Source organism: Vitis riparia, chromosome 10 (assembly GCF_004353265.1).
Source record: "Vitis riparia cultivar Riparia Gloire de Montpellier isolate 1030 chromosome 10, EGFV_Vit.rip_1.0, whole genome shotgun sequence".
NCBI lineage: Eukaryota > Viridiplantae > Streptophyta > Magnoliopsida > Vitales > Vitaceae > Vitis > Vitis riparia.
This window is the reverse complement of record NC_048440.1, coordinates 9460851-9476758: the sequence shown is the minus strand read 5'-3', so window position 1 is coordinate 9476758 and position 15908 is coordinate 9460851. Positions and strand designations below refer to the sequence as shown.

General features: G+C 36.3%; 1 protein-coding gene and 1 pseudogene across 1 annotated transcript; one reads left to right on the top strand and one right to left on the bottom strand.

The window, feature by feature from the left end:
* Positions 1-1972: 1972 nt before the first annotated feature.
* Positions 1973-15908, top strand: part of LOC117923070 — a 42714-nt pseudogene continuing 28778 nt past the window's right edge.
* On the bottom strand, positions 3054-4668 carry LOC117923778 (berberine bridge enzyme-like 8). Its single transcript, XM_034842223.1, has one exon. The coding sequence runs from the start codon at positions 4666-4668 to the stop codon at positions 3073-3075; it is 1596 nt and encodes a 531-aa protein (XP_034698114.1). The 3' UTR covers positions 3054-3072.

Genomic DNA, 15908 nt, shown 5'->3' with positions numbered 1-15908 from the left:
CAACTACGTATTGCCAAAAAGGAATCACAATTTATATTTGTTAATCCTTTTACAATATCACGAGCAGGCCTTAGTACTCCTCAAACAGAGAAAAGAGCACAATTGTTGTCAAAACGCTTAATGGAGTGCGAAGATGCTAAATATGTTTTCATACCCTACAACCCCGAGTAAGTGACAAATATTATACTTTAATTTGAGGTTTTATGATTGATTTATATTTCTAATTATATGCTACTTTTGTTTTTAATGTTTTAGCTTTCATTGGGTCTTGGTAGTGATTGAGCCAAGGAAAATGATAGTCCACTATCTTGACCCTATGCATCACAAACCATGTGAGGACTTAAAGGATATCGTAAACATGTAAGTTCTTCCTATTATTTTTCATAGTATTATTATTATTTTTTTAAAATACATTCATCTCAAACACATTTTTTTTATTATTTATATATATGTTAAAACATATAACATTTACCTATTTTAAAAATGTACCCATTGAACTTATTTACATAGGGCTCTTCGAATATCTGCAAAGAAAACATCTAAGAGGGAGCCATCTTGGCAACTAGTGCAGGTGACATCCAAAAAATTTTCTTTACACATTAGCTTATGCATTTGCACCATTTATATATATGAGTACTAATGTTATTTTATAATTGATCGATTAGTGTCCAAGACAAGAAGGAGGGTTCGAATGTGGCTACTTTGTTATGAGATTCATAAAAGAGATAATTTTTGATCCTACAATTATTGCTTCAAAGGTATTACAAATTTAATGAATTGTACATAGTTTTAGGCTTCCAAATGTTATGCATTTTAATGTTATTTTCTTATTTGATTTCAGTTTGGTGATAAAAAAACATATTCTCAAGTAGAATTCGATGAAATTAGAGGAGAATGGGCTACTTTTGTGCTACAACTAATCATGAATCATGTTGATGCATCATGATTACCATGCATGGTGAGTCCTTTAGCTACTACATGAATTTTTATTCATTTATGATAACATCGATCCATGTTTATTTTCTTCAATACAAATCTATAAAACTCATTAAACTATGTAATGCAGGTATACACTTTTGGGATGGTGGAATGGAGAATAAAAAGAAAGAAGAAGGCAACAAGATTTTGGGTTTTTAAATGCAACTCTTATGTCATACGTTGTAGGACATAAATGTTACTTTAATTAGTACTGAGAAATTTAGATTTTTAGATGGGACTTTTATGTCATTTTATAGTTAGACGGTTTTATGCTTATGAAATGGAGGTATACATGAATCTTGGGATCTTTAACATTTGTAAATCATGTTTTGGTATGTGTTCACTCTTCTTTTTTTAGTTTTGATGGGTTTAATATGTTGGATGTACTATCTTTTTGTGAACATTTGATATACAAATATTATTAGATGATCAATGTATTATGAGTTATTCCAGAAACATTACAGAAAAATGAGTTAAATATAATATGATTGTTATATTTATGGACAAAATATAAACAGGTTAATCTTACTTATTAATTCATAAGCATTACAAAAATCTATAACTAAAAACAATCATATCTTCCATAATAATTTACAATGATGTGACACCATTACTCAAAGGTGATGCATTTAATATGACATCATAACTCAAAGATGATGCATTTAATGCGACACCCTATCATCACTAGAAATATATGGTGTCACTTCCGAATGGGTCACCATTTATCTACTTTGGTGTCACTTCCAAATACGTCACCAATTGGTACCCTCTATGGTGTCAGTGGAGAAGGTGACGCTATGTTGTAGTGACACCCTATGTTTATGGTGACTCGTTATAAATGACACCATATATCTTTTTCCTTGTAGTGCCCATTTTTTATGTTTTTTGAGGGATGGGTTACTTTTGCAAATATAGGTGTTATTTTAACCCCTTTAACCTAATAACCCATGAAAAAATGACACGCCATGTATTAAAAACCAACTAGATGTTTACTATGAACAACAATGATGCAAGAGAGGTAACTCGTATTATTATAAATTCGAAACCTAATGTCTTAGACACAGAAGATAAGCCAGAAATGGGAACTTCAAGCTCTTTTATGCTTTCATTGCTTTCAATCCTCCTTTAATTTGCTATCCCTTTCATTGGCAGCTTCAGATTCGGTTCATGAATTAACTTTTCTCCAATGCCTTTCTGGCCATTCTCGGCCTTCTCATCCCATCTCTGCAGTAGTATACACTCCTGATAACTCTTCATATTCGTCTGTTTTAGAGTCTTACATTAGAAACCTCCGATTCAATACACCTGCAACGCCTAAACCGCACCTTATCATCACCGCCACCCATGAGTCTCACAAACAAGCTGCTGTAATTTGCTCTAAGAAGCATGGCTTGGAGATCAAAATTCGAAGTGGTGGCCATGACTATGAGGGTATGTCTTATGTATCCGATGCCCCATTCGTCATCCTTGATATGTTCAATTTTTCAATCCATTAGCGTGGATATAGAAGATGAGAGTGCTTGGGTTCAGGCTGGAGCAACTATTGGTGAAATTTACTATAGGATTGCCGAGAAAAGCAAGACTCATGTCTTTCGTTCTGGTACATGTGTTACAGTTGGTGCTGGTGGCCACTTCAGTGGTGGCAGTTACAGTAATATAATGAGAAAGTACGGGTTGTCTGTTGATAACATTCTGGATGCACAATTGGTTGATAACATTTTCTTTGGATATAAATTGGGGCTGGATTTGAGAGCATTAAGAGTTGTAATCTCCTTTAACAATATTGAAAGTTCTTCTACATCTTTGTCCATGGATATAGGCTTAAGGCCGAACCATGTGAATCATTGTGTTTTATTTTTGTTTGACTTATTCTTTTCTTCCTATTATTATTCTTTGTCATGATTTGCTCGACCCTGAATACAACAACATATGAATTTTCTGATACCACAGCTCCTTAACATAACAATGTGTTCTTATTTTGTACCAGGAAAGAAAAAATGAATCAGGTAGATCTGCAGTGATGAAACATAACAATGTGTTCTTATTATTGAAGCAATCAGAAAGGTATTGCCTAGAGACAAATCTAGTAACCATTTAATAGGGAAGAGTTGGGATGCTTTGTTCATTTCTGAAGAAGTTACCAGGATCAACCTTGGTCTTGATCCGCACCAGCCTGTTGAAATTCTTCTTGAAATACTTGATCCCATAAACTCTTCCTTCCAAGTAGCTGTTCTTACCGTTGTGGTTGATACCCAAGTCCAGATCCCTATAGTTGAGAAATGCCTCTCTGGGGGACTTGGAAACAAAGGGAGTCATGTAACTGTAGAGCTGTCGTGTCAAGTTTATGTATCGTTCGGCCGCCTCACTCCCTTCCTCATCCCAGTTTGTGGCGTACATGATTTTGCATAGGTTCCCTGCGCGGTGTGGAAAAGGAGTTGCAGACGGGGAAATCTCAGCCATCTTTCCACCGTAAGGGTTGAAGACCAGAGCTGGCGTCTGTAGCTCGATCATTTTCTTCCATATCCCCTCCAAACCAGCCTTTGGAATTGGTTCCTTAAGATAGTCTGATTTCCTCTTAAAATGGAAGTGTACTTGAGGGTTTCGATCAAGCAAAGCCTCAACAGGCGTTCCCGTGGCAAACTCTGCCCAGAAGAGGACAGACTCTACCCAACTCATCTCAGTGCAGTCTGAGCTCTGCAACCCCAACTCGGGTAAGCTCGTGTTCATGATGGAGAGAAGTCTTTCAGAACTTCCAAGGAACATGGACGGGAATGTAGCTCTTCCTGTCTTCCCTCCACTCCGACTTCTATTCACCACATCCATGATTAGTCTGATGAATAGATCGCCATCAACCTTATCTGCAACTTGCTGCCACTGATACACAATGTTTGTTGCATTCTGTTCCAAGGTCCTTGCAACTCGGAAAACAGTTACTGTAGCTGGAACTTGGACAAGCTTGATTTTATAAGAAACAATGACGCCGTAGCTAGCTCCACCTCCTCCTATAATGGCCCAAAACAAGTCTTCCCCCATTGATTTTCGGTTGAGAAGTCGGCCATTAACATCAACCAACTCTGCATCCACAATGTTATCGACAGACAGCCCGTACTTTCTCATCATATTACCATAACCGCCACCACTGAAGAGGCCACCAGCACCAACCGTAGGACATATACCAGCAGGAAAGCCATGAGTCTTGCTTTTCTTGGCAATCCTATAGTAAATTTCACCAAGAGTTGCTCCAGCCTGAACCCAAGCACTCTCATCTTCTATATCCACACTAATGGATCGAAGATTGAACATATCAAGGATGAAGAAGGGGAAATCGGATACATAAGACAAGCCCTCGAAGTCATGGCCACCGCTTCTAATTTTCATCTGCAAGCCATGCTTCTTAGAGCAAATAATGGCAGCTTGTATGTGAGACTCATGGGTGGCGGTGATGATAAGGCGTGGTTTAGGGGTCGTAGATGTATTGAATCGGAGGTTTCTAATGTATGACTCTAAAACAGACGAATATGAAGAGTTATCAGGAGTGTATAGTACTGCAGAGATGGGATGAGAAGACTGAGAATGGGTAGAAAGGCATTGGAGAAAGGCTCCATGAACAGAATCCGAAGCTGCCCATGAAAGAGATAGCAGAAGAATGATTGAAAGCAATGAAAGCATTGAAGAGCTTGAAGTTCCCATTTCTGGTTTCCTCTTCTGTGTGCAAGAGAGTATTGAGATGGTACTACAAGATCCTAGTTCGGATTGGAATTTATAATAAAAGAAGAGGTAAGAAGACAATACAAGTCACCTCCCAATCAGCATTTGACATTTTAAAATTGCAATATCATATGGTGAAAGGATCCTTTGTTTATTTTACTTTTCCAGGATCCATGAACTCATTGTGGAGCTGTTGGCAATGCCTTCATCTCCTGTAAGGCCATTTGTATGTTCAGCTTCTGTAACATTCACAATCATAGATCAAGTTGGTCTACCAAAATTTATTTTTTCCTCCAAAAGGAGATTTATAGATAATAATAAATAATTAAAAAAAAAAACAGAAGAACCAAATATGATAAGCATAGATCTAGATTGCCAAATGAATGACGCAAGAAGTCCATATGGATTAGATAGTTTCATATACAAAAACCATACTGTTATTTAATTATCATACGATTTTATATAGAAAAAGTTTTGTCACTAATAATTGTAAAAGCCCTGTCTTGATTAAGAATGACAATAATCGCACCTATCTAACCATTTCAACTTTTCCTTTCAAATTAAAGCCCAGCCTCTATTACAAAATATAACCAACTTTGCTGTAAACCCAAATCCCAAAATCATGATTTGATCAGATTCAAGCCAAAAATTTATCTCAGTGAAAGAAGTCCGATTAGAATCGACAAGTAACTTCATAAGTGCCAAATTTTCCCAGCTGATTAAGCTGATGCCAAATTTTCCCAGCTGATTAAGCTGATATATAACAAACAATAAATAATCCAACAAAAACAAGTTTGACAAGTCATCTCTAGAATCAACCAAGAATTTATATTTTTATCAGCATATCCCAATCATCATTTGAAATTTTAATACTAAAATGTATGGTAGCTATTGCCACATCAAATATTTTATGGAGTACGTAGAAGAGAAATCATAATGTTAATATTGAAAGTGACTTCTTTTTTTAAAACCCCAACTGTGAAATTCCAATCAAAATATTGGGCAATGTCTGCAGGCCTAACCTTTCTATAGAGTTTAACCACACTCATCATTTGAAATTTTAATACTAAAATGTATGATAGCTATTGCCACGTCAAATATTTTATGGCGTACGTATAAGACAAATCATAATGTTAATATCAAAAGTGACTTCTTTTTTTAAAACCCCAACTGTGAAATTCCAATCAAAATATTGTGCAATGTCTGCAGGCCTAACCTTTCTATAGAGTTTAACCACACTCATCATTTGAAATGTTAATACTAAAATGTATGATAGCTATTGCCACGTCAAATATTTTATGGCGTACATATAAGACAAATCATAATGTTAATATCAAAAGTGACTTCTTTTTTTAAAACCCCAACTGTGAAATTCCAATCAAAATATTGGGCAATGTCTGTAGGCCTGACCTTTCTATAGAGTTTGACCACACTCATCATTTTAAATTTTAATACTAAAATGTATGGTAGCTATTGCCAAGTCAAATATTTTATGGCATACGTATAAGACAAATCACAATGTTAATATCAAAAGTGACTTTTTTTTTAAAACCCCAACTATGAAATTCCAATCAAAATATTAGGCAATGTCTGTAGGCCTGACTTTTCTATAGAGTTTGACCACACTAATCATTTGAAATTTTAATACTAAAATGTATGGTAGCTATTGCCACGTCAAATATTTTATGGCGTACATATAAGACAAATCATAATGTTAATATTGAAAGTGACTTCTTTTTTTGAAACCTCAAGTGTGAAATTCCAATCAAAATATTGGGCAATGTTTGCAGGTCTAACCTTTCTATAGAGTTTGATTACACTCATCATTTGAAATTTTAATACTAAAATGTATGGTAGCTATTGCCACGTCAAATATTTTATGGCATACATATAAGAGATAATGTTAATATCGAAAGTGACTTCTTTTTTTAAAACCCCAAGTGTGAAATTATAATCAAAATATATAACACATTAGCAAAAATATTATCATTTTTTTATTCATATCCAAACACTAATTAATTATTCACGAAAACATTTTAATAAAAATGTTATTAATAAAAATGTTATAAGCTAAAAACACTTTTGTCATAATCACTCTCAATCATACCCTTAGAGTGTGTTTGGTAGTGATTCTAGGAAGTGTTTCTAGCATCTTTAATATATGAAAGATAAAAAATTTCAAGTGTTAGAAAGACTAAAAACACTTCCTAAAATCACTACCAAAAGCACTCTTAATTTCCTTTTATTAATTTTGTTTTTTGTGACAAGTACACATAAAATATTACTCATTATGAATTGATACAAAACTTGTACACAAAATCCTTTTACATTCATATTGTATCAAGAGCCCCTCTTTCTCCAAGCATTCTTCCTTCATTCTTATATTTTTCTTTTCTTGTTTTAGCAATGATCAAGGAAGTTTTAGGGAGCACTCAAATCCTTCATGTGATACTAGGTTGTCTCTCTATTTGAGTTAGTGGTTCCCTTTATTTCCTCTACCAAGACATCCAATGAAGCTTGGGATCGGTTGGTTAAATTTTATGCTAATCATTCTCATTTAAGTAGAATTCAATTGAAGGATGATGAACATGCCTTATTGATTTATGGAACACACCAAACTTGTTTTAAAGGGTCTCCACACAATCAAGAATCAATGTTCTTAGAAATTTCAAAGAGAATAATGGTTGAAGTTATGGGTCAGATTAGGGACATGATTAGTAATGAAATTAGTGAAAATTTTCAATTGAAAGATTGCCTTAATAATGCATCACTGTGGTGGGATTTTCTTTAGACTAAGTTACCTCCTTATAGCAGCAAAGAAAGCTAGCAATTATGTAAGTTGATGATTTGTGTGGCTAAGATTTAACTAACTCTTGTTAACCATATGTGGTTGTTGTCAGCCTCTTAACCCAATGACGGAGAAAAGGGCCTCATGGGTAGGTCTTGCACCTATGGGAACCTAGACAGAGAGCAAGGATGACCAAGAGGTTTGGTAGTTCAAGCCCCAAGAGATAAAAGGAAGAGACCATGTGTGGGCTAGGCGCACACCGTGGATGAGCCAGACAAGCACCGCGTGCTCACCGGACACACACCGTGCGCGCACCATGCAAGCACCGCGCGCGCACCAGTATATGTTGGCTATGGAGTTGGTGCAGATGGAGGGTGAGGTTTATTTTAGAATATAATTTCTAATTATTTAAATATTCCATTATGTCTCCTCAAGCATGTATGATGTCTTCTCAAAACATCTTGAGAATGATCTGTATTGCTCTTTAAAAGGGGAGGGGTAGGTGACTCCAGGGGCACCAAGGGAAGGTCTTGACTGCACCAAAGGGGCACCATGGCACGACCTTGGGCATACCTAGGACACACGAACAGCACTCAAGCATGCACACATGGGCTCCATGACATGTGTGGTGTGCATCCTGTAAGCGCAATGGCACAGGGCATGGTACGGCCTACCTCCTACCCACGCTGACTTGAGGGAACCTAAGCCTTGTGCAGCGAGCCAGTTAGAAAAGCCATGGGCACAACACCATGGTTTGATGGAGCATTAGACGCACAGTTGACTCAAACCCAAGATGACCATGCATGGCACAAGGGCGCAATGCCCTATACACTAAGAAGTCACAATCATGGGCACAATGCCATGACTCGTTGCTGTGGAGCCTTGATCTGAAAGAGGGAGCTAGAGACATGCCCAGGCCATAGGCACCTTGACATGGCATGGGCTCACACATCAGTGAAAGGAAAGCACACTGATGCACTAGACACTTAGTTAGTTGGTTGGTGCATGTTGCTGGTTCAGAGGGCCTTGATCAAAGACACGTTGGTGGGCACCTATTCAGAAAAGGCACCTTACGAGGATGAGGCAGCTTGTTAGGGGAACTCATCAATAGCTTGATGAGAAAGGCTTGAGGGGATGGAAGCTAGCTAGTGGCAGCTGGCTAGTGGCAACAAACTAGTGACAGCAAGTGATCAGGACAGCATTCAACTACAAGGGATAGGCAGGCGGTTATGGTGCTATGGCAGGTGCGAAGAAACACCTTAGACTGAAGGAGTGTCTTTAACTGGGCGATTATGCAAGCAGTTCACCAGCTGGGTGGTTATGCAAGCAGTTATGGCTGTTGTGGTAGTTGCATAACCACTAGGCAGGCTCCTTGGTTTCGAATTTTGAATTGTAACTGCAGTGTGGATTATTTAAAAGGCCCTTGCATCTTTGAGACAGAGCATAGAAAATGTCTTTGAATGCTTAAGGGTTCTAAGCGTTGTACTCTGACTCAGACCAAGTGTTGAGACACTTTGGAAAGACAATATTGTATTTTGTAGAGTTAAATAATACAAGTTGGGAAGGGTGTTCCTGTAATTGTGTGGTTGGCTGTTACATTGTTTTTCTAAGGGTTGGACAGAAAGGTTGGCTAAGGAAGAGTCCTTAACACCACACACTTAGTGAAAAAAAATTGGGCAAATTTCAAGGGTGTGACAAATGGTATCAAAGTGTCCACCAGAGATGGTTGGTGGTAGTGTGATGGAAGCCTTGCGGGAAAGGATTGCTCGGATGGAAGAAATGCTGGGAGAATGGCCACACGAGGATGACACTATGGCTTCATGGGAATAGCACACTGTGTATGAAATCCAAGTGTAGAGGATTTTGTTGGAGACCCATGACAAATTCTTTGAGGAGAAATTTATTGGCTTGAAAATAGAGATCCAATCCCTGATGGATGATTTCAAGGCCGCCTTGTAGTCTTGTGGAGAAGACATTGTAGTCCTCAAGAAGGTTGTGTTGCAGGGATGCTCCTCGGGCCCTGAAGCCCCTCTCAATGTCCGGGTCCCAAAACCTAAGGGCTTCATTGGTAACAGGAACACGAAGGAGTTGGAGAATTTCTTATGGGACATGGAGTAGTTCTTCAGGGCTACTCATATTCCTAATGGCAAGAAGGTGTCCATTACCAATATGTATTTGACTGATGAGGCTAAACTGTGGTGGTGAACAATTCCTCCCCACCAACACTGCTTAGGTGGCCAAGGAATCATTGAAAAGGCTCAGACACACCGGATTAGTGAGAGACTATGTCAAGGAATTCAATTCCTTGATGTTGGACATAAAGAACATGTCAAAGGAGTACAAGCTTTTCAATTTCATGTCCGGATTTCCAGGATGGGCTCAGACAGAACTTCGAAGGCAAGAGGTTCGTGATCTCCCTGCTGCCATGGCTGCAACAGATTGCCTAGTGGATTACAAGATGGGTGGCGCCATCTCCACCATGCAAAAACCAAAGTCAGAAGGAGACAGAAAGACTAAAACTGAGGATAAGACTTCTAAGAAGTCAAGGTGGAAGAAGTAGAACAAGAAAGATGTTACAGGGATAAAACCAGTGGAGAAGACCACAAAATTTGTGCAACGGTCCACTCGAATGGCAGGATGCTTCATTTGCAATGGTCCTCATTGAGCCAAGGATTGCCCCAAAAGAGATAAACTCTTGGCCCTTGTGACTGTAGAAGATAAGGGAGAATCTAACTTAGAGACCCCTCCTAGAGTCAATCCATTGCAACTCCTGAATGTCCTCTATGGTGAGACTCCTGTCTAAAAGTCCTTAATGCATGTGTATGCAATTATGAATGGTGTGCAAGTTAAGCCATGGTGGACAGTCTTGCCACTCACAATTTCGTGGCCACTTGAGATGCAACTAGGTTAGGATTGAAGTTGGAAAAGGATACCAGTCGGATCAAAGCAGTCAATAGCAAAGCCCAGAAGATCCAAGGGATAGCCAAGAATGTCCCCATGCAAGTTGGTGACTGGAAGGGCACGTGCAGCCTACTTTGTGTGCCCTTAGATGACTTCGATTTGATCCTTGGTGTAGACTTCCTTTTGAAGGCTAAGGTGGCCTTGATCCCACATCTTGGTGGATTGGTGGTGCTGGAAGAAAGATAGCCTTGTTTTGTGTAGGCCTTGAGGGCAAATGATGGTGGTAAGGGTCAACCTGAGATGTTGTCCGCTATCCAATTAAAGAAGGGATTGAAGCAAAGCTATGATACATATGTCGCAGCCTTGATCAAGATCAAGAATGGGTAGTCTGTGGAAGTCCTTGATTCAGTGGTCAAAATTTTGAAGGAGTTCAAAGATGTGATGCTTGCAGAACTCCCCAAGGAATCGCCACCCCGATGACCTATTGACCACAGGATTGAATTGTTGTTTGGAACAAAGCCCCTGGCTCAAGCCTCTTATAAGATGTCTCCTGCAGAATTGTTGGAGCTACGAAAACAGTTGAGGGAATTGTTGGATGCAGGCCTGATCCAGCCCTTGAGGGCTTCATATGGTGCACCAGTGTTGTTCCAAAAGAAGCATGATGACTCTCTATGCATGTGTGTGGATTATAGGGCTCTCAACAAGGTGACCATAAAGAACAAATACCCGATCCCCTTGGCAACCGAGCTGTTTGACAGATTGTTAAAAGCCTCCTACTTCACCAAGTTAGACCTGAGATCAGGCTATTGGCAAGTGCAGATTGAGATAGGAGATGAGGGGAGGACCAATTGTGTAACTCGGTATGGTTCATACAAGTTTCTAGTAATGCCCTTTGGGATGACTAATGCCCCTACTACTTTTTGCACCATGCGATCACCAGGCATATGTTGGCTATGGAGTTGGTGCAAATGGAAGGTGAGGTTTATTTTGGAATATAATTTCTAATTATTTAAATATTTCAGTATGTCTCCTCAAGCATGTATGATGTCTCCTCCAGACATCTTGACAATGGCTCGTATTGCTCTTTAAGAGGGGATAGGTGACTCAAAGGGGCATAAAGGGAAGGCCTTAATCGCACCAAGGGGGCACCATGGCATGGCCTTGGGCGTACTTAGGACACACAGACAGCACTCAAGCACGCACACATAGGCTCCATGACATGTATGGCGTGCACCCCATAGGCGCAACAGCATGAAGCCTGGTACATCCTACTTCCTCCCCACGTTGGCACGAGAGTGCCTAAGCCTTGTGTAGCGAGCCAATTGGAGAAGCCATGGGCGCAACGCCATGGTTTGATAGAGCACTAAACGCACAACTAACTCGGACCCAAGATGACTATGCATGGCATAGGGGCGCAATGCCCTGTGCACTAGGAAGGCCCGGCCATGGGCGCAATGCCATGGCTTGTTGTTGTGGAGCCTTAATCTGATAGAGTGAGCTAGACACCTGCCTAGGCCATGGGCACCTTGACATGGCATGGGCTCACACATCAGTATAGGGAAGGCACACTGATGCACCAAACACTTGGTCAGCTAGTTGGTGCATGATGCTGGTTTAGAGGGCCTTGATCAAAGACACGTTGATGGACACCCTTTCACAAGAGGCACCTTATGGGGAGGAAGCAGCTTGTTAGGGGAACTCTTCAACAACTTGATGGGAAAGGCTTGAGGGGATGGCAGCTAGCTAGTGGCAGTAAGTGATCAGGATAACATTCAATTACAAAGGACTGGCAAGTGGCTGTGGTGCTGATGGCTGGTGCGAAAAGACACCTTAGACTGAAGGAGTGTCTTGAGTTGGACAGTTATGCAAGCAGTTCACCAACTAGGTGGTTATGCAAGTAGTTATGGCAGTTGTGGCAGTTGCATAACCACCAAGTAGGCTCCTTGGTCTTGAATTTTGAATTGTAACTGCAGGATGAGTCATTTAAAAGGCCCGTACATATCTGAGACAGAGCATAGAGAATGTCATTGAATGCTTAAGGGTTCTAAGCATTGTACTCTGACTCAGGCCAAGTGTTAAGACACTTTGGAAAGACAATTTTATATCTTGCAGAGTTGAATAATACAAGTTGGGAAGGGTGTTCCCGTAATCGTGTAGTTGCTTGTTACATTGTTCTTCTAAGAGTTAGACAGAAAGGTTGGCCAAGGAAGAGTCCTTAGCATCACACACTCAGTGAAAAAAATTGGGCAGATTTCAAGGGTGTGACAACTGCCATAGTGGCTATTTGTGTGTATAACTTAACTTAAAAGGTAGAGTTGCAACTCAACTAGGTTGGTTGAGTTGATGACTAACCTGAGTCTAACTCAAATTAAGAATCAATCAATCCGAACCTAACCCAACTCAAAGTACTCAATCAAGTCCAACTCAACCTCATTTTTCTAAACTTAAATTGAATTTGGGTTGTTTAAGTTAGATTTGGGTTCATCAGGCTAGACTCGAATTGATTGAGGTAGCTAATTTGACCCTCAAATCTAAACTCATTTTTCATAAACTTTGTTTTCCTTCAAAAAAAAAAAAAAAAGTAATTTAGGGTTTTATTTTTTTTTTCTTTAAAATAAAAAAAAATAAATGGTTACTCCAATTTGTTTAAAAAATCAGTTTTTCACAAATAAAAACTAAGTCTCATCATCAAGTAGGAATATAAGTGAAAATTTTGGATCGATAATACTCCAAAAAATGATAAAATAAATAATAATAGATATATTAAAATCATTTTGATAAAGAAATTGATATATGTATGATATGATGTGTAATATTCAATAATAATATTTGGTGAAATATGAAATTTTGAAATATACACTCAATATTAAATAACATTAAGTAATTAATTTTACTAAATGTCATGTCAATAATATATATATATAACCAATGTTGCTTCATGATACTGTTGGATGAAGAAATCTCATCTTGATGGAAACAATATTTGTATCAAGACATGATAAAAAGATGCAACAATACACATATTAAAGTTATTTTATTGAAGAAATCAATATAAGAATAATATAATTTGTAGCATTTGATAATAACACAATGAATTTAAAAATACATTTAATATCAAAATAATAATTTATCAAATTTGAAAATATATTTAATAATAAAATGATAATTTATCTACTTTATAATCTATATATATATATATATATATATATAATTATTTTTCTATTTAAAAATATTTATAATTTACTTATAAATTTATATATATTTAGGAAACTTAGGTTTTAGGCTATCAATATCAAAATAATAGCATATTTAAAAACTAGGTTTACCAATTTCAAGTTTACAATGCTAACCCCAAAAATATTGTGTTTCATGCACTTTGGGCTAAGTTGTTTTTTAATGCCCAACATGTCCTCCTCCTGCTACCAGGTCAGCCTCCATAGGTTTAAAAAAAAAAAACAAAAGACCAAAAATAAAAAATAACTTAATAGCATAACCTTTCTTCTTCATTTATTTCTTTGTGTAAGTCTTTTGTTCACTCTTCCCTTTACACATATCTAACTAGTATAAACCCAAACGGAAAACCCAATCATTTTCTTCATTTTTCCTTTTGGTGTGTGGTCTACAATCGAGATGCAAAAACTTGGTGCGTGCGTGGTCTGGCAAAAGTTGTGTGCCCTTGGGTGTCTCTACCGCACCACCATTGCCACACACCACCATTTTCTCGCGTCCCGTCCTTGTCACCTCTCTCACTCGACTTCCTCTATCTTTGTGTCTCTCTCATTCTCATCCCATGTACTCTCTCTCACTCTCTATTTCCATATGTATATGATCTGAACAACAGTGATCTAGGGCTTCAATCTATAATTTTTCTTTTAATTTTTTTATTATTTGAGAATGATTATGTAATTCATTATAATTCTAGGCTTTTCTTATTGATTCTTGCTTTCTTTCTTTTTTCTTTTTCTTTTTTTCCATGCCAACATGCTTCAACTTAATTGGGCTTATCTAGAATTTTTAGCTTTCATGTGTTCGATTTCTGAGAAATTTGTGGAAATTGAAAGGAAATATAAAGTTTTGACATTTTCATGGATTGAGTTGGATGAAGTGAATGACTAAGTTTATCTCCGTTGAATAGTTGTTCATACATCACTAAACTAATATTTTTTATCAAAATCATTGAGCTAATTGTTATTGTGTCAATTAAATGAGTGATTAAGCTATTTTCCTGTAAATGTTAGGCTTGTAGGAAAATTTTACAAAAAAAAAAAAAAAACATGCCTTTTTTTTTATTTTTTCTTATTTGTCTTATGTGATTTTTTGTCTTGTAGGAGGAAATTTTAGGGAAATGATTTTCTCCAAGTGAATGAGAATTGTGGGAAAATACACTTTTCACTTATCTAATCGATCAAATATAACTTAAGCTTTTAAATTTCATTTTCTTTAGGGAGAATTATGTTTTGGGCCCAAAAATTAACATTGGTCCATATAACTTCCATAATTGATGGAAAGGATATAAGATGTTAAAAGACCAATATATCCTTCAAATTTCTATATATTACCTTTTAAGGATATAAAATAGTGATGGACTAAAATACCCAATGACCTTTCACATAAGCTTTTTTTGTCTTTATTGCACCACTATTCATGCAACCATAATAATTCTATTTTAACAATTTGGATTTTTCATTGTTTTTAAAAAATTTTATAAATAATTGAAAATCAGCATTATTTTCTATTTTAAATTATAAATAAAGAAAAATTATAGTCAAAAACTATTTTAAAAAATACTTTCTAAAAAAATGGTAATATGATTTATATTTTTTATATTTTCTTTTTGAAAAAACATTTAATTAAAAAATGAAAACTATTTTTAAAAATAAAAATTGAAAACCTTGTTTAGTACTATTTTTTATATGAAAATAATAAAAAGAATTAAATTTCATTCATTGATTATCCATTTTTATTTTTCTCCATTAGTTATTTTAATAATAAAATAAAAAATATATAGTATGTTTACAATTAAACAAAGAAATTGATCAATTATGTGTTTTTTGTGGGACTGTCTTTTACATGAAAAATAATTAAATAACTAAATTATATATATTTATTACTCTTTTTAATTTTATTTTCTTTATTTATTTATTTATTTATTGTCTAATAGAAAATTTTAATATATCCATAATTAACAAAGTAATAAATCAATTGTGCACATTTTAATCTATTAAAATAAATTACTTTCTAATTTAAATAAATAAAATGAAATAAGTAAATAAATTTGGGGTTATTTATTTTTTTTAACATATCTTATATCAATATTTTTTATGGTTAAATAAATTTTTTATTTTTTTTCTTTAATTCCAAAAATAAAATGAAATAAATAAATAAATTTGATTTTTCTAAATGATCTTATATTCATATTTCTTATGATTAAATAAATTTTTTATTCTTTTTTCTTTATTTCCAAAAATAAAAGGAAATAAATAAATAAACTTGGCTTAAATAATAGTTTTTAAGTAATTTATTTGTCTTATTT

Excerpts from the sequence above, each read along its gene's own strand:
- LOC117923778 (XM_034842223.1), bottom strand. The coding sequence starts at position 4,668 with ATGGGAACTTCAAGCTCTTCAATGCTTTCATTGCTTTCAATCATTCTT.